The following is a 20,833-nucleotide window of genomic DNA, read 5'->3' as shown; positions in this document are numbered from 1 at the left end:
GAGGATGTCATTCATGAAAATTTCCCCAACCTCACACAAGAGGCCAACATTCAAATTCAGGAAATGCAGAGAACCCCAAGACACATACTCATTAGATTCTCCAAGGTCAACATGAAATTAAAAATATTAAATGCAGCTAAAGAGAAGGAGCACGTGACCTACAAGTGGAGCCCTAGCAGGCTAACAGCAGAACTTTCAGTAGAAACCTCATAAGACACACGAGTTTGGTCATCTATCTTCAGCATTCTAAACTCAATACGTGATCAAATGGACTTAACAGATATTTATAGAACTCACCTCTCAAAATCAAAATAATACACTTTCTTATCAGCACATGGCACATATCCTAAAATTAACCACACAATGTAGCATTAAGAGGAAAGTTTATAATACTAAACATCCACACGAAAAAGTTAGAAAGATCTCAAATTAACAACCAAACATCACACCTTGAGGAAATAGAAAAACAAAAGCAAACCAACCCCAAAGCTAGCAAAAGACAAGAAATAACCAAAATCACAGTAGAACTGAATGAAGTTGAGACATTAAAAAACATACAAAAGGTCAATGAAAGCAAAAGTTGGTTATTTGAAAGAATAAATAAGATAGAACACTAGCAAGATCAATAAAGACAAAAAGAGAATATCCAAATAAACATATTCAGAAATGACAAAGCTGACATTACAAACAATCTCACGGAAATACAAAAAATCTCCAGAGACTACTACAAAGACCTCTATGCACACAAGTTAGAAAACCTAGAAGAAATGGATAAATTTCTGGGAACATACAGCCTATTAAAACTGAACCAGGTATAAATTCAAATCGTGAATAGACCAATAATTCATTCTGAAATGGAATAAGAAAAAAGGCTACCAACCAGGAAAAGCCCATGTCCAGATGGATTCACAGCCAAATTCGACCAGACATGTAAAGAAGAATGGGTACCATTCTTACTAAAACTATTCCAAAAAATTGAGTAGGAGACATTCTTCCCTAACTCATTCTATGAGACCAGCATCATCCTGATACCAAAACCGGTAAAGAGACAAAAAAAAAAAAGAAAAGAAAATTATAAGCTAATATCTTTGATAAACATAGATGAAAAATCCTTAATAAAATACTAGCAAATTGAACCCAGCAGCACATCAAAATGCTAATCCATCATGATCAAGTAAACTTTATCCTTGGGATACAAGGTTAGTTCAACATATGCAAATCAATAAATATGATTCATCACATAAAGAGAACTATAAACAAAAACTATATAACCATATCAATAGATTCAGCAAATGCTTTCAATAAAATTCAGCATTCCTTCATATCAATAATACTCAACAAACTAGGCATCGAAAGGACATACCTCAAAATAATAAGAGCCATCTGTGACAAACCCATAACCAGTATCATACAGAACAGACAAAAGCTGGAAGCACCACCCTTGAAAACCGGCACAAGACAAGGATACCCTCTCTCATCACTCCTATTGAATATAGTACTGAAATCCTGGTCAGAGCAATTGGGCAAGAGAAAGAAATAAAAAGCATCTAAATAGAAAGAGAGGAATTCAAACTATTCCTGTTTGCAGTCAATATAATTTTGTAACTAGAAAACCCCACTCTCTGCCAATGGCTCCTAGATCATATAAACAACTTCAGCAAAGTTTCAGGATACAAAATCAATGTAGAAAAAGTAGTAGCATTTCTATACACCAGCAACATCCAAGCTGAGAGCTAAATTAAGAATGTAGTCCTATCTACAATAGCTGTAAAAAAGATAAAATACCTAGGAATAAAGCTAACCAGGGAGGTGAAAGATCTCTACAATTAGAATTACAAAACGTTGCTCAAAGAAATCAGAGATGAAATAAACAAATGGAAAAACAATCCATGCTCATGATAGGCAGGATGAATAGTTAAAATGCTATACTGCCCAAAGCAGTTTACAGATTCAATGCTATTTCTATTGAACTACCAATGACGTTCTTCACTAACTAAATAAAACTAAACACAGAACTAAAAAAAGCTATTTTAAAATTCATATGAAACCAAAAAAGAGCCTGAATAGCCAAAGCAATCCTAAACAAAAAGAACAAGGCTGGAGGCATCACAGTATCTGACTTCAAACAATGTTACAAGGCTACAGTAATAAAAACAGCACGGTACTAGTATAAAATAGACACATAGACCAATGGAACAGACTAGAGAGCCCAGATATAAAGCCATACACCTGAAACCATCTGATCTTTGACAAAGCTGACAAAAGCAAGCATGGGGAAAGGACTCCCTACTTAATAAATGGTGCTATGATAACTGGCTAGTCATATACAGAAGATTGAAACTAGACCCCTTCCTTACACCATATACAAAAATCAGCTCAAGATGGATTAAGGCTCAAATGTAAAACCTAAAATTATAAAATCCTAGAAGAAAACCTAGGAAATACCATTTTAGACTTAAGCTCTGGCAAATATTTCATGATGAAGACATCAAAAACAACTGCAACAAAACCAAAAATTGACAAATGCTACTGAATCAAGCAAAAGAGCTTCTGCACAGCAAAGAAAACTATTAACATAGTAAATGGACAACACACACAATGGGAGAAAATATTTGTAAACTATGCATCTGACAAAGGTCTAATATCCAGAATCTGTAAGGAACTTAAACAATTTAACAAGCAAAACATATACAAACCCATTAAAAAGTGGGCAAAGGATATGAACACTTTTCAAACAGCCAACAAGCAAATGAAAAAAAAAAAATGTTCAACGTCACTCATCATTAGTGATCACTAATCACTGCTAATGGGGATATAAATTACTTCAGCCATTGTGGAATTTTGGAGATTACTCAAAGAACCTAAAACTGAACTGCCATTCAATCCAGTGATCCCATTATTGGGTGTACACCCAAAGGAAGTCATTCTACCATAAGGACACATGCATGTGTATGTTCATTGCAGTACTATTCACAATAACAAAGACATGGAATCAACTTAGGTGCCAATCAGTGGTAGACTGGATAAGTAAAATGTGGTAAATATGCACCATGGAATACTATGTAAGCCATAACAAAGGACGAAATCATGTTTTTTGCAGCCACATGGATGGAGTTGGAGACCATTATCCTAAGCGAACTAAAGCAGGAACAGGAAACTAAACATCGTATGTTCTTATTATAAGTGAGAACTAAATGTTGAGTACACATAGACAAAGAAGAGAACAATAGACACTAAGACCTACATGAGGATGAAGGTAGGAGGAGATTAAGGATCAAAAAAATACCTATTGAGTACTATGTTTATTATCTAGGTGATGAAACAACATGTACACCAAACTCCCACAACTTGCAATTTATCTATAGAATCAACCTGCAAACGTATCCCTAAAATTAAAAGTAAAACAAAATAAAATAAAGTATCTGATATCTCAAAAATCACCAAATATTCCAGAGCTGTAATTGCCAGAACAAAACATAAATGTAACAACATTAATTAAAACACTAACAAAGTATGTAATGAAATGCATGCTGCCTATCATGCTAATATACTTTTACAAAGATTAGTGAGATTTCATTGTGAAAGAGTTTCTGAATTTTCTTATTTTAAGATAATTTCAGTGCTTTTTAAGTGGGCTAGACATTTCAAAACCTATTAAAAGAAAAATAACTACAATGTGGAACACTGGATCACAGAGCAGTGCAATGTAGGTAAAGTAATATTTAGAGGGGAATTTAATTTCCCAAATGATTATTCTACAATAGAAAAATGACTGAAATTAGGAGGTATAAATTTATATTTAAGTATACCATGGAATACTATGCAGCCATAATGATGAATGAAATAATGTCCTTTGCAGCAACATGGATGCACTTAGATGTCATTATCCTAAGCAAATTAACCCAGAAACAGAAAATGAAGTATTACATATTCTTACTTATAAGTGGGAGTTATCCCATTTATGGGTTAGCACTGGGCATACTTGGACAAAAAGATGGGAATAGGAGACACTGGGAACTACAGGGCATGGGGAGTGGAATGGGCAAGTACTGAAAAACTACCGACCGGGCACTATGCTCAGAATGGGAGTAACAGGTTCCATCATACTCCAGACCTCAGCATCATGCAATATACCCTGGTAACAAACCTGCATACATATACCCTGAAACAAAACTAAATGTTGAAATTTTAAAAGTGAAAAATAAAAAAGTGCAAACAAAATTTTTTAAAAGTCAGAAAAGATTTAGAGAAAAATAAAATAGATGAACAGAGACAAAAACTGGCTTTTGAAGTAAGTCACAAAAGTGACAAATTTTTGGCCTGGGGCAATGGCTCATGCCTATAATCCCAACACTTTGGGAGGCCAAGTTGGGCGGATCAACAGAGGTCAGAAGTTCGAGACCAGCCTGGTCAACATGGTAGAACCCTGTCTCCACTAAAAATACAAAAATTAGCCGTGCGTGGTGGTGCGTGCCTTTAGTCCAAGCTCCTCAAGAGGCTGAGGCAGGAGAATCACTTGAACCCGGGAGGTGGAGGTTGCAGTAAGCCGAGATCACACCACTGCACTCTAGCCTGGGCAACAGAGTGAGACTCCATCTCAAACAAACAAACAAATAAAAAACTGAAAAATTTTTATAGAAATAGATTAAGAAAGCAGAAAAAAAAAACAATATCTGAAAAAAGTATATAAATTTAAGCATTGCAGGCATTACAAAAATCTTATGAGGACATAAGAATAAGTAAATAAATTTGTGTTAATAAAGATAAACATTTAGAGATAATGGACAAATTACTAGAAGAATACCATTAGTTCCAGAAGAAATCAATAATCAACTACTACTGTAACTACATAAAATGTTAGCCAAGTGGTTAAAAATGTATGCTCCAAGGAAAGTTCAGGTCAACAGAGCTTCATCCACAAAAAAATCCATAATAATCACTAAAGAAATAATTCTAGTTTACAACAAACAATTATGAAGTATAAAAAATAGCAAGTATTAAACAGTCATTTTATGAAGCTGTCATTATACTGTTACCAAAACTTGACAAAGACTTGATAAGAATAGAAAATTTGGGGCCAATATAAATTCATACGTAAAGATTTGAAAATGCCAAACAAAATATTAACAAATCAAATATAGTTGCAGGGGCCATTGAAAACAATATGCTAAGAATAGATAGGGCTCAAGGACAGTATTTCCAGTTGAACTTTTAATGAACTCCAGTAGGCGCCAAGAAGGCAGACAAATAAGGAAGAGCCTAGAAACAAGGAACTAAGCAGAAGGTTACATCTGGGTAGAGAAAGTTTGTTTTGCATTGTGTTATTTCTGCTGACGTGAGGTTTATGGAGTATAAATAAGGTGAGGCGGGGGCGCTAGGCGCGGCCGCCATGTTCTCTGTTTGTCTTTGTCTCTTGTGTGTGTTCATTCTCCACCACCCCCAGCGCGGTCCTCAATATATAGTTATTAAAAAAAAGAAAGATTTAGTCTAGAATAACAAATTTGGTTTCTGTTAGAAAAGCAACAGATACAATTTACCCAAATAACAGATTAAAGGAGAAAATTTATCTTATCTATGTTAATAAATGCAAATGAACAGAAAACTTTTAATAGAATCAGCACTCCTTCAGGTTAAAAGAAAGTCACAAACTCTCAGCAAAACAGATTCAGAAGTAACATAAGTGTATTTGTCAAAGTGCATAGTGTATTTGTATTGTGTTAATAAACATGATAAAATGTATTTACATTAGATAAATTGATCTAACAATAGACAGGCAGATAAAATCTCAAAATGAGCACTTAAATTCCTTTTGTGAGAATCATAACATGTCAGAAGTAGCCATTATTACCAACTATTCAATGTTACACTGCAGTTCTTAGCAATTATAATAATAGGAGAAAACTAAAACTAAAATTATAGGTCTAGAATAGAAAAAAAATTTTTTAAATCACTGTCATTACTAGCAAATATGAGTGTCTATATTTTGAAAATCCAAAATAAACTATTGGTAAATGTTTTGAATTAATAGAAAACCTTAGAACATTTTCTAAATTTATATCTGTGTTAAGAGTTATTAACTTTTCTATATTACAATTACAAACAATGAAGAATTTCAATATAATCGTTATGTGAACAAAATCAATATAACATTAGTTTACTAAGATTAATACCAAACATAATCTGAGAACAAAATTACAAAGCCATCCTTAAATATAATAAAGAAGTAGCAAATAAATGTAATAATATATCATAGAATATTCTATATTGGAAAATATCAATAATCCTCTAATTCATCCATAGGCTAAACACAATTCAAAAATTCCCACTTTTTTCTGCATATCTTCGTATGTTAATGTGAAATTTAAAACTGAATACAAAATTTTAAGGAAGAATACAATGTAAGAATGACAACAAAAAGAAGAGCAAGAATGTAGCTCTTTTTTGGTGAGCTATACCAGCTATTAATAGCTGTAATAAAGATATAGTACATTAGCTATTGTGGCATTAGCGCAGGGATTTTTACTCACGGAACAAGATTGAGAACCCAGAAAGAGAACAAACAAATATGGGAATTTAATTCATAATAGAGTCAATAGTTCAGAGGAATGGAAGGAAAGACAAATTTCTTAATAAATGTTGCTAATAATTGGTTAAGTGAATAAAAACTAAATAAATATTGGATCCCTATCTCACATTATATAAAAATGAACACTAGGTGGATTTAAGACCCAAATGTAAAATGTAAAATTATCAAGTTTGTTTGTTTGTTTATTTATGTATGTATGTATTTATTTAGAGACAAGGTTTCCAGCCCAGGCTGGATAGCTCACTGCAGCCTCAAATTCCAGGCTCAGGTGATCCTCCTGCCTCAGCCTTCCATATAGCTGAGACCACAGGCACATGTCACCACATCTGGAAGAATATATATATTTTTTTAATTGTAGAGATGAGGTCTCACTATGTTTCCCAGGCTGCTCTCAAACTCCTGGGCTCAAGCAATCCTCCCTCCGCTGCCTCCCAGTGTGCTGGGATTACAGGTGTGAGCCACTGTGCCCAGCCAAAATTATCAAATTTTTAAAAGACAATGTAGAACATCAGTATGACCTATCTTTTACAAATGATTGCTGAATTTGGCTATCTCAAAATTGAAAACTATTCATTAAACCATACATAAAGAGATTTTTTAAAGTAGTCTACAAAATGTAGGATAAGTTCTTGTCACTAAATATAACCACCAAAGATATAATTTAAAATAAATCAAGAACACTGTGTGGAGCAAATAATTCAAAAGATGGAAACAGAAATGAATAGGACCTTTACCAAAAAGGAAGAACAAATGGCCCAAAAGCATAAAAAAGATATCAACCACATTTTAATGTGTTTGCATTAATAAAATGCAAATCTAAGTAACAGTGAGAGACTATTACATATCACCAAATTTGGGGGAAAAGTCAGACAATTTCAAATATTCACAAGGATGTACAGCAATGAGAATTCTATCCATTACTGATTGAAATGAAATTGGTGTATCAATTTTGGCAGTTAGTCATGCCCTAATAAAGTTCAACTGTGCATTCTCTAGACATACAAATCTACTATTAAATAGGTACCTTAATAAAATATTGTCTCTACCCCAGAACCATGCACAAGAATACTTATAGCAGCATTATACACAACGACTAAAACTATTCAAAGGCCCACCAAGAGGACAATGTTACAGAAAATTTAACAACAGTAAAAATGAACCAACATTTCACGCATTGACCTAGATAAATCTCAAAAATATTTTCGAGTGAAAGAAGAAAATCATACAGTAAAACTAAATTTTTAGATAAAGGTCAAACACTGGCAAAACTTACCAGTATTTGATTCAGGATAAATACACTGGCAGTAAAAACTACAGAGAAAAATAATAGAGTAAACACAAAATTAAAGTCTTGGAGGGGTCACAATGGCACAAATGATCCTTTTTCTTGTCCTATATATGAAATACACAGATGTTTATTTGATTTTGACTCTGTACCTGAGTGTGTGTATACACACATGTATGTTTTAATACACTTTTATTTATGATATATTGCATTGTATAAAAATAATAAATTTTAGTGTATAAATTTATCATATATCCTCCAGTGGAAAAAAAAAATTCTACTATTTAAAAGTTTTTTAATTACACAAAGAATTTGTACTTAAAAACTTGTGATATTACCAATTTCTTTTGTAGATCAGTTTTCCCTTGGTCCAAACAAAGATGAAGATAGAAAAGACAAGTTTATTCAGGAGGTGGAAAGGGTGGTATGGAGCATATATAAATGTGAAGCACTGATTTTGCATTCAAAACTCACTGGTACAAGCAAAGGATAGGCATACCAATTCATGTTAAAGTAACTTAGATGGATTAATAATTACAGTTACCATTAGCTGAGTTTCCAATATGTCCAAATAATTGGACAATTACTGTAGGTATATTATCTTTAATCCTTAAATAAATTCTACAAAGTAGAATATCAGAAACAGAAATTGATTTGCCACAGTGCCTGTATGGAAAGGCTAGGATTTGAACCTAGGTGTGTCTTTCTCCTATTGTGTCCTTGCCGTTACTCCATATTGTCCAAATATTATTATTTAATAGTGGAGTATAATGGACCATGATAAGACCTGGTTCTTAATCCGGAGCTGCAAATTATTAGCTGCTTGAACTTGGATAAAATTTAATAAATTCATAGGAACTCAATTTTATTTAATTTGGGATACCTATCAGAGTTATTCTGAGATTTAAACAAAATATATATGTAAAGCACTTAGTAGAAAACATGCATTCAATAAATTTGGGCAATTTTATTATTATTATTAACTTGTGGAAGATTCAATTGGTAAGATTATGAAAACATTCCAAAAAACTTCAGCATCCTGGGGTCATAAGGAGAAACAAGTAGTTGGATTAATACAGGGTTGATCAAGCAAATAGAGGAAAAAGATAAAAGTACTAGAAAAGTGAGGATGCTGGTAAGGAACTCACTTTCACGACCATTCATGGGGTCACTGCCAAGGTGGAAAGATGATAGAACCTGGAAGAAGTTGATTCTCTGAAAACAGGGAACATCTTTGGAATAAGCTGCTTTGATAAAGTTGAGGATAGGGCGTGGGGCAGGCCTTTTTTTGAACAAAAGGAATGGAAGAAAATAAAAACAACTGTAATTAAGCCAGTCATACCTGATACAGAGCTACAAACATTTCACAGCCCAGAACAATTTTGTTCCTAACTCTAGTTGAGTAAGAGGATCTGACACCGCGGCTAGTCATAATTCGGCTGCTGATTTGACCTTGAATGCAGTGTCTCATGGCTGCTGAGACGTCTTTACCAAACTGTAGCTGCTCTATTTCTGTGACATCCTCACTGAGAAAATAACTTACTTGGCTGAACAAAAGAATATGGATTTCCTATCATGAGTTACTCACTTTCACTGGATTTCTACTTATATACCCTTCTGAATTTCTGTTCACAACAACCTAATTTTTAAGTCCTTCTAGAAAGACTTATCTTTGTTTGTTTGTTTGTTTGTTTGTTTGACACGGAGTCTTGCTCTGTTGCCCAGGCCGCAGTGAAGTGGCTTGATCTCAGCTCACTGCAAGCTCTACCTCCTGGGCCATTCTCCTGCCTCAGCCTCCCACGTACTGGGACTACAGGTGCCCACCACCAGGCCTGGCTAATTTTTTGTATTTTTAGTAGAGATGGGGTTTTATCATGTTAGCAGGATGGTCTCGATTCCTGACCTTGTGATCTGCCCACCTTGGCCTCCCAAAGTGTAAAGACTTATTCTTTCCTGCTACTTTGTCCTTTAACTCTAGCACAAGTCTAGAATTCTGCTACAAATAAATAGATCTACTTGATTCCATTTAACTGCCTGATTGCTTTTCCAACTATTGCCAACCTTAGAAACCCATCTGCTTGACCTGCTGGCTTGCCGTACGTCCTGCCAGTGTCTAGAAATGTTGGTAGAAATTAAATACTTTGCATTGCCAGTTAGATACACTTCAGCTCTAAGGAGTGAATCTTGCTCAAGATACATATCTACCAGGTCAAGTCTTGTTGATAAATCCCAGGATACCCCTAGAAATTATTAACAAGCAGTTGGAAATATACAGTACTATGTATTTATTAAATTTTAATGACTTTTACTGCAGCTAATATTAAAAAGACTATTCATTATTTGTTTTCTCTCTGAAATTTGAAGTCACTTAGGTTCTGTCTAGTATCACCTCCAATATCCCCATGAAACATACTTGACTGTGTGCAGAAGAAATGCTAATTAGAGATCCTTTACGTGACAAATGAGACACTGCTGCGAGTGAAGTAGCACTTTGGTGTACACTGAACTTCATACCTGAGCGCATAGCCTCTTTCTGAATGCTTTCATAGTCATGCCAGTCCTTTCTTCTCAAACCATCTGTCCATGAATAGAATTGCCCATCTCCCAGGCCCAGTGGAAATGTCTGTGGAAAAGGAAAGTATTCAAGCATAAAAAGGAGGTATTTCCTTTTGCATGGTAGGTAAACACAGCCAGGCACATAATAGGCAGTCAAAGAATATCTGTTAAATAAGTGAATCCTCTGTGTATAGTGAAAAGAAAGCTATCGCTGGTGACCAGATTTATACACATTTTAAATCTTTTTTTTAACCTTTAAAATGAGAGCACACCTCTCCCACAACAACTACCATTCCCTATTTTATTTCATCCAGAGACACTAATATTTAGTGTGTCACCTGTAAGCATAAATGGCTAGCTGTTTTTATTTGCCCAAAGTGTAAATATTGATAATGCTACCAATTTTGGTGTTGCATTGAATTAATTTTGTTTGGGATTGGTACAGTTTTATTTATTTTGATCAAACATATCTGAACGGCTTTGTAGTAACATTAGCAACCATTCATTGAATGCTCACTATGTGCCAGGTTCTATGTTAAATACTCTGTGTATAGAAGTTTGTTTAATCCTTATGATAGCCTGGGGTTGTAAATCCCCATTTTTCTGCTAAGTAAACTGAGGATCAAATAACTAAAATAACTTGAGGTAAACCACAGTGGCAGAGCCAGGACTTGGACCAGTTCTGTTAAGACCAAAACTGTGCTCTTAAAAACTATTAACTACTGTCTCTCATCTAGATTTCTGGAAACATAGTGCATGTTTACACTTATAGTTGAAATTATCACCCAGTCATCAACTACAGTCACAAAATACAGTTCATGCTTTTCCAAAGTCCAATATGTTATCATGTCAACCTGAAAATTATTTCTGTGTACATCACTGAAGCTACTTCTTTTTTGTGGTGTTTATTTCTGGTAATAAGAAACAATAATCATTTTGAATAAAATTTATCTTCACAATCTTGTAGTCAAAATAATGTAAAATAAGTGTTTTCAAATTTATATACTATTTTTTCTTTTGTTCTTTTTTGGAAATAAGTAATACATCAACTGAATGAAGAAAATAAAATTCTAGAAAGCAAAAAGAAAAAGTCAATTTAGCCAAAAGATGAATAATTTCAGTGAGGTAATTTTATTCTAACAGCCTTTTCAAGATACAAAATGTATTATTTCTTAGTTTTAGATAATAGAGCAATTATGCTTTTGAAAACTTATCTACCTTTAGCCTATCTTCATAGTTTATAAAAGATATACTTGTTTTGAAAGGATAAAAATGGGGCATAATATTATTTCCTTAAAAAAGGTAGTTAAAATCAGAGAAAATATTTTCCCAATCAGGTGACTATAATCTACATATTTCAAAGAATTTGTTGCTCATAATATTGGTGCGCTCAGAAAAAAACAGGGACAAATATACAAAGATTATGGTGAATTTATATAAAATATTAGGAATGATGATAATTTTTTAAAGGAAAATGAAACAAAACTTATGGAAAAGTAAATAGAAAATGACATAGTAAAAGTAAAAGAAAACAGAAAAGTACAGGTTTGGCAATATATAGCAAACATTTTAAAAAGTCAAGCATTTCTTGAATTGATCATTTTATAATTAGAAATTTTAGAACTCAGTTATGCATAGAAAGTATTAAAGAATCAAATGAATATGAAATGCATAACCCATGTTTTGTCTCAACCATGCATTTACAGTGGTAAGTACTGAGCATTAATGAAAATCTCCTACACTGATTTAGATAATACTAATTTACAAACATAACTTTCAGATTAAAATAGATAATTTTAAAATAAATTTTAACATGAAACATGGAGGTATTCTTGTATAAAATCCAGTGTGTGAGCTGTCTCTGGGTACCAGGGACACACTATTTTCCTTATTTTGATATATGTAAGATAGCGAATTCTTAATAAGTAGTAATATAATGCAGATTGAACAAAAGTTGATTGAACACAAAAGTTAACATTTACTCTCTCCAGAAGTCAAATGAAAATGGCAATAAAGCATCAGCTGCATCAGGAAAGAAGATATTAGAACTCACATAAAGTTTTTGTAAATAGCTGGGAACTACTGGGAAGGAAGTATTTTTTTATGGCACTGAATTTTCAAAATATGTAAAAACTGGGGACATTTTATATATCCGATTCTCAGGTTAAAGGTGAAAAGATAAAGAGTGACCATTTTTAATAAGGGGCAGTTAGACTCTTCTGGGTTCTCTCTTCAACTCAAACAAGGGGGTGAATTCTGAGGGCCATCCGCTGGACTCCCATCCATAAAAGACTGGAGCATGAATGGTATGTTCTCAGGCCACTAGAAACAGTTGAATATAAGGTTGTCAAACTGCAGTGAAAATCATAGTTCCATGTTAGCCTATGTATCAAACATTGTTAATGAAGGTATCTTCCTTTACTAGACCTCTAGAAAGCTGCCAGTCCACAGCTGACATCCTTACATAAGAGATGGAGGAATTCCTACCTGGAGAATTGAAATCAACTGGAAGAGATACAGCTACTGGCTCCTAGGTCCACGCCCAGTAACCATGTGGGAAATAGCTTAATTAGCAAGCCCTTCTGTACACAGAGAACTTCATGTCACTATTTTCATGACTTCACTCATGAGTATGAATCGGCAGCAAAGGATTTCCAGGGATTTCGGAGAGCCTTTAACGTACAATTAAGAGGCCAAAAAGGAACAAAAAGCATACCAAACTTGAAGAAAACAGAGGCAATATAAGGTCCAGCTAAAAACTTCAAAAATTCTAAATTTAATTTTCTCAAAGAATTTTAAGAAAAGTTCCTTCAGAGATACAGAAATTTAAAAAAGAAGCATGTAGAGAATCAGAGAGAGTTCCTGAAATGTAAAAATGTGATATCAGGGAGGGAAAAATTAAGAGACAGTTTGGAAAACGAAGGTCAAAGGAACCCTACTGAGAAACAGAAAAACAAACAAACAAACAAAATGAGAGACAGAGGGAAAAAATACAACATTGCAGAGAGGTGGCAAAATGGTAGCAAGTTCAGAGATCCTCCAGTCCCACTGTATAAGGGAATGGAGAGAAGCTCCAGAAAGGATGCCTCTGTGGGGGAAACACACACACACACACACACACACACACACACACACACACATAACTTACTTTTTTCCTTTAAAAAAAATATTGAAATGACAGTTACAGTTCTTCCAAAAAGATTAGAATTAATTAATGATATATGTTAAAAACTAAGCAAATGAAAAATGCACCGATTGATAAGGCTATAAGAAACAAAAACAATGTATAAAAAAGAAAGCCTAATCATAGCACATTGTTTGATTCATATATGAATAATCTAACCGGAATATTGGCTTAACTAACATAAGTATATTGGAGGTTTAGGGAAAGACTGGAATAAGACAGTTAAATAGATATTTTCTTTGATGGGAAAGCAGTAGATAAAACCAAAATAGGAAAAAAAAAGAGAAGAATAATATACATGTTATCTACAAATATGGAGTCATATGACAGAATGAAAACAAAAGATTGACATAGTTGCCCCTGGGTATCAGAAATTGCAAGCAGGGGAGGTGGGCAAGAGGATTGCTGGTTACCACCATAGTCTTTATAGTATGATTAGATTTAAAAAATTATTTCTAAGTATTATTTTATGCAAAACCTAAATCTCAAATAAAAATTATTAGGCATTCTCAGCCGCTATTAGAGCTCTAGCAAGGTGTGTTAGTATCAACAGAACACTTTATAATGGTAGGGGAATCAGGCTAAATCAGACCATCTGAAACTGCTTTAATAAAGCGTATCTGGAGGATTTGCTACACTAATATCTTTTTTATCAGTATCAATGCTAACCATAGACCAGCAGCATCAGCATTACCTGGGAACTAGTTTTTTTTTTTTTTTTTAATTATTTTTATTTTTATTTGTTTGTTTGTTTGTTTGTTTTTGAGACAGCATCTCACCCTGTTGCCCAAGCTGAAGTGCAGTGGGGCAATCTTGACTCACTGCAACCTCCGCCTCCTCGGCTCAAGCAATTCTCGTGCCTCAGCCATCTGAGTAAACTGGGATTACAGGCATGAGCCATCACACCCGGCCATCCTGGGAACTTACTAGAAATAATTCCTGTCTCTCACCTCAGGTCTAGTAAATCAGAAACTAACAGAGAGACAGAAGTCTGTGTGTTACAAATTCACCAGGTGATTCTGAGGCTTTCTATGGGTTGAGAACCTCTAATCTGTATGCATTGGAATGTGACACAATGATCACCTTAAAACAAACAAACAAAAAAGTCCAATTCATTAACATATTATGTACCACAATCTACTGAAGAATCTTTTTCATATTGAGGGCTAATGACCAATATAAAGACTAGGTATGCTTGCATACCTAATAAATAAATCTATATCATCTCAGTGCATTTGTATATAATTACATTGGTTTTGAAAGCTTAACTATCCAGTAGATGGTGCATAAGTATTCTGACCTTTCCTTTCACATGAGCGATCTCCAGTGCCCAGACCCATTTGCTTCTCTTTTGGATTGTACCATGCGTCCTCTGTTTGATTACAATAGTACAGATCCATTATCTATGACCTTGTAAAATTAATATATAGACAGTATTGTACCTTCTTGCGGCATATATTTCAGACCCATAATTAGGTTGGCCATTTATTTGTGAGCGCTATTCTGGTTGTTCACCTTGAGGACTTTTTATTCATTGTGATATTGCTACAAATAATTAACTTGAAAAAATATCAGGGACAGAGGAGACAGAATCCATTCAGTAGAAACCACATGTAATAGTGAGGGCTGGGATCCCAGAGTCCATTGAAACTAACATCCTTTTAGATAAGTCATAAGAAACTATTTCCAAGGATAAAACATTACTCAAGAGCAATGTATTTACCAGAGGTAACAAATTAAAACACCTTTTGGAGTCAGGGATGTGACACAAGCATCTTTTGGGGACAGAAATGTGATACACAGTCTTCATAGGGATATGAAAACCAGGGTATACTACTCTAGGGAGTGATGGGCTCTGGCGATGCCTGCCACTGGTATAAACTTTTAGTAATCTTAAAGCATCTCCCAAGGGCTGTTGGTCTGGAAATCCCTGGTGAATCAAAAAACTTTGTTTCTTTATCTCTAAATTAGAGCAAACTTATTTGTCATAACTACAAACGCGATGACAATAAAAGTACACATTTGTGAAACTCTGTGAAGAAAAGATTATGTGTATTCTAAAACCTATCTTAGGTTTCATAAATCAATCAATGAACTTTTATTGTCACAATCAACCATATATGTATGATTCTATTTGTTCCTTAGAAGAAAATATGATGTAGTAGACAAACGCTGGATTCAAAGCACAGAAGATATAAATTAGAGTTTCTAACTATAGGCAAAAATCGGCATGTCCTCTAGGTCTTCTAGGTGTCTCAGATCACATATGAAATTAGGGTAACAAGAACAATACCTACCTTACCCATATTACATGGTTTTTTGAGTAGTAAATCTCATATATGATAAAGTATGTGAAAGCCCTTGGTTTATCAAAACTTGATATATAAATGCCAATTGTTTTCATTGTCCCTGCTATTTTTATAGATATTTGAGTTATTTACACATTGCCCTTGAAAAATCTTAACATAGTCACAGAGAGAAATCTTAAATCATTAAACAAATAATAAATTATGTGGTTGAAATTTTGTTACAGGAGATGTTAACAAAATATTGTGATGAGTATGGTTCTCATATTAGGCATTATTAAGTTCTTATATATTGAAGACACCTAGGAAATGTTTTAAGCAAATGGAACACTACCAGAAAACTAACTACATGGAGGACTGTATGGGAAAAAGGAGAAAACATATGTATATTCTTATGTAATTTTATCCACATGAAAACTAAGAACCAGGTGATAAACTGGGGTTTAGAAAAGTTGAGGTCATATCATTAATAAGTTCTTCAAGATCACGTAATTAAGTGGCAAACTAGAATTTGATCCAAGTATATCTGTCTTTAAATCTTATGAATTATAAAACCAAACAAACGTGGAGACTTTTTCTGATTCTCTCACTATTCATTTATTCAAACTGTATTAGATAAAATCACTTAGAAAAATGTTAAGAAATGAAGCAAGAAAGGTAAGGTAAAGCCACACAAAAAAATTCATACACAGGTCTCTGAACTCTATGCACTGAGCAACAGGAAGTCAAGAAAGGCTCTCCAACTGAAGAGTAATAGAATAAAATGTCATGAGGAAATTAAGGTTTTTCTATTATTCTTCTAACATCTCTTTCCTTCCTCAGTTTGAATTCAATTACAGAACATGCAATGGGTCTCAAATAATCTACAGAGAAGTTTCTGTATTTTTGTATATGTACAAACATTGATAAATTAGTATCAGAACATAAAATTTTTTGGTGGAAAGAATTATCTTGTTTTTACATTCTGAATAAATTCTCAAATGTGTCATTGTTAACGATTTTAAGATACTGACCAAATAAAATAGGCATTGAACTGATATCAGTTGCTAAAACTTCTAGTCAGTCCATGCTCTTGACTTTGTAAACATATCTGAAATAGGATGAGGATCTCAGATGTGTGAAGCAAGCAGAAAGATGTACTAAGGAGGGTAGTTCTTATATTCAGATCTTAAAATTTTTCAATAGAATCTGGAAATGAGTGTTATGTAAAATCTTGATTTAAAAATTTCAAACTAATTAAAATATTTGCAAAACATATTGTGCTGGATTATGTCTTTGGGCATATCAAACCTTCAGTTACTAGTCTGAAAACTCGGGACAAGCTTATGTTATAGTCTTAATCATGACTCCCATTCACTCTCTGCCTCAGAAATTGATGGCATTATCTCTTATTGCTATAAACTTGATGAAGTTTACCAAGACTTGGAACTCACAAATTTATCCTTTGTATTTATATCAGTATCTGAACAACCTGAGAGCACAAAATTATTTTTCATATACCATTTTAATGATACTTGCATAGTAATTCCCCAAGGTGGGTGTGTAGATCATTATAGCTAGTTAAAGACAAACATTGACAACACGGGCTGGTAAAGAGAGCTGAAAAAGTGAAAAAGTCAGAGGCAGAGTCAGTTCTGGTATATGGTAATTAAATAATGCTTGATTTTATTTTGAGGATAAAAAAAAAAAAAAACACAAAAAACTGAATGCCTTAATCCTCAGCATCCCAGATGAGATCATTTATCTGGATGATACATCTTTTATGTTGACCACACAAATTACAGGGTGAAATTTTATCATTTAGTGATGCTCACTTTTATTATACGTATTTCCATATGGGATTTATTTGCAAGAAAAAGTTGCTATCACACCCACACTAACATTTGCTATTAAATAACTATATTAATGTGAATAAAGAACACAATGTAAGAGTTCTTACATCTCTTGCTTCCTGCTTCCATCATCCTGAAACTACTTTTTAATGAGATGTTCATTCTTTGGTGAGTGGAAAGATTAAACATCACTTGTTTGCACAGGTAGAGGTCAGATCACCCTCATTCTATGATTTTTTTTTGGTGTGCTTGTGAGAAATTTCTGAAGATGCCACATTGTTTAGATATGACTAATGTCTGGGTAGCTGTAAAGGAAAGAAAAAACATCTTGTGCTGATCCCCTTTTCTCCTATATTATTACTTCTTAAGTTTCAATAATATAGCCAGAATTAATTGTTAGTAAATAGAAGCTTCTGTTAGTAAGAAACCAGAGGGATAAGTAGAAAACTATTCTCATGAGAATAAAGAATAACATTATTAAGAGTAATTTTGTTAAAGGAAATAAACTGAAAGTGCCAGGTAAAATCCTCCCTGATATTAAGTAGGGTTAAGAACTCAGCAGTAGTTACAATCCAGCTGACATATAAAATTTCCATCTAAGCATATGATGTAGGATAGTTCTGCTACTGACACTCAAAATTACTATAATTTTTACTTGTTTCCATCAAAACAGAAACCTGTTAGCTCAGCAGGAAAGCCCTCTGTATCCCTGCTTGCTATGCAGTGCATACCTTGTAGAAATAGTGAAAAGATCAGCATCTTAAAAAAAATGACAAATTTTCTGAGAACTTTTTTTTCCTCAAAGTATTCACTTTATGATTCCTAAGGGTGAAGAAAAACGCGTGCGCGCACACACACACACACACACAAACTTCACAAATTTGTATGAATGTGGATAGCATTTCTGTAGAAACATAAAAGCAAATAAAGATTGTTTCAAAAAAGGCACATATTATATTAATCTTCCAGGATCGTCCATCCCCCTGTTGATGGTGATTCAAAGACTCATGGTTTTCTGGGTTCATTGAGGCTGGGTTTTACAACCTATCAAATTTTTCTTCAGAAAGATATCGTATGGTGCTTCTAGAATTCCATCCTATCAATTTGTCAAGGAAAACACACAGTATTCTCGGTTGTTCTCCAGAATCAATATTATCTTAAACTGTGATGCTATTTTCTTATTAATCTGAGTTCACTGTGTTATGACTAAAGGGAAACAAATAATACAGAAAGATGAAATGAGGATTAGGTAGAAAAAGCTACGATCTTTTTTCACAACAAGGGTGATACTGACAAAGAAACCAAGAAAGAGTGTTAGTTTTCTCCAACTTGTATGTTACCCAGGTGCTTTCACATATCTACTAACAAAATAGACAGCTTGATAGTACAAGAACCAGAATCACAACTGAGTATATAAGATTAGAATGCACTTAAGAAATGATTGGATAATAGCATGGCTAAGTTATCTGTTTCATATTCCTAAAATACGTCTACATAAATATGCTTAATTTGACTATAGTTATCATCATGTTCACAATAACCAAATCATTATTGCATCAGTCACATGTGCACAAATGTAGATAAGACCTCAACATTGTCTTCAATTAGGTCTTCACTACTTTTAGTTTTGTTGGAATTGTAAATGGTTTCTGAAGTGATGATTTTAAATTTTTATCTGAAGAAAATTGTCCGAAATGGTGAAGACAATTGAAATATCCAAACTTTGTACTTGAAAGACTCAAAACAAACATGTTTTTTGCCTGTCTGTCCTAATAGCTGAGTTGGTGTTTTAAGCTCATTCAATCTTTGGAAATATTTAATGAAAATATAAAGCCATTGTAAATCATAAAAAATTGAACAAACTTATTTTTCTTCAGGAGTATCACAACCTAACATGTAAAATAGATGATTGGTAAGTCAGATATGTCGTCTAGAGATATAGGGAAGGGGATATTTATACCATATTCCCCTTCTAGCACCAGTATTTTAGTGCTGATGTAATTTTATTCAATTCACCATTCGGCTGCCCACTCAACATGTATTTATTGAATGCCTGCTCTTGCACTAGAGATAGGGTGGTAAGCCAAAAGAAATAGCAGTTCTGAGGGAAATTATATTCAAGTAGAAGGAGGCCCTCATTCAGATAACCAATATTAATTGAGTACCTAATGTGTCTGGCACTGTTTAGGTACTTGGGATTTATCAGTGACTAAAGCAGAGTGTCATACCCTTGAAGAGCTTACATTCTACAGGTGTACTATGAAAAAAACAAACAAAGAAACTATACAATATTACCTTCAATGAGATCTTCTTAGGTTATTTAATCATTGTGAAGGGACAGAGGAGGACAGAGATGTGCTGAGTTTGAGACACAATACACTTAAGATTTCTAAGACTTACAAGGAGAAATTTGTAACAGAGACTTGGATTTACTGGCTGAATGTATAATATAATATTTTCCACTGGAAAATTTAATTCTAAAAAAGTATTTCACAAGTTATTTTACTTACATATAGATATTGGTTCTTATGTGGGTAAGCAAGCATCTTTTCAGGCAGAAGTGCCAATACTTTTAAATATCAAAACCAGGTTGCTTTGCATTATATTGGCTATCTAGCATAAATATAATTTGTCTACAGTGTTCGGAGGAGGAAATAGTCTCAATTTCCTTGAATACCAAATGATAAAATGTCAAGACTTGACAAGTAGAAGAAAAAGCACTTAAAATCTAAATCTTAAAAGGGTCTTGGACCATGACTTTCACAGCTAATTATTTCAAATACCAGCAGAGACGTTTTTCAAGCTTTAATTTAAAATATCTTGTTCAACAAACTGTAGACATGAGAGACAATAGATCACTGTGTTTTCCTGGTATCTACTCTGTATTCTGAAAATAATTTACTTACGGGAAAACGACTTCGATTATTATAATTATAGCTTGCTGTCAAAAAGTTTTTTAAATTTAAGACACTTCATTTTATAGAACATAGATATGGGAATTGAATAGCATATTAATAAATGTTGTGAAAGATTTATCTGCATTTGGTCATAAAACAAAACAAAAGTCTAGATAGCATTTATCAT

General features: G+C 33.6%; 1 protein-coding gene across 2 annotated transcripts in view; it reads right to left on the bottom strand.

Annotated features, from left to right (window-relative positions):
* GALNTL6 (polypeptide N-acetylgalactosaminyltransferase like 6) overlaps nucleotides 1-20,833 on the bottom strand; it is a 1,250,966-nt gene that overhangs the window by 831,604 nt on the left and 398,529 nt on the right. For both annotated transcript variants that reach the window (XM_033215693.1, XM_033215694.1), the window contains exon 2: nucleotides 10,386-10,494. In XM_033215693.1, the coding sequence (XP_033071584.1) occupies nucleotides 10,386-10,494 (109 nt within the window). The remainder of the gene's footprint in view (nucleotides 1-10,385; nucleotides 10,495-20,833) is intronic.

This window comes from Trachypithecus francoisi, unplaced genomic scaffold, assembly GCF_009764315.1.
Source record: "Trachypithecus francoisi isolate TF-2019V2 unplaced genomic scaffold, Tfra_2.0 Lachesis_group1, whole genome shotgun sequence".
NCBI classification, from domain to species: Eukaryota; Metazoa; Chordata; class Mammalia; order Primates; family Cercopithecidae; genus Trachypithecus; species Trachypithecus francoisi.
The sequence above is the reverse complement of the archived record's forward strand: the minus strand, read 5'-3'. Positions and strand labels throughout refer to the sequence as shown.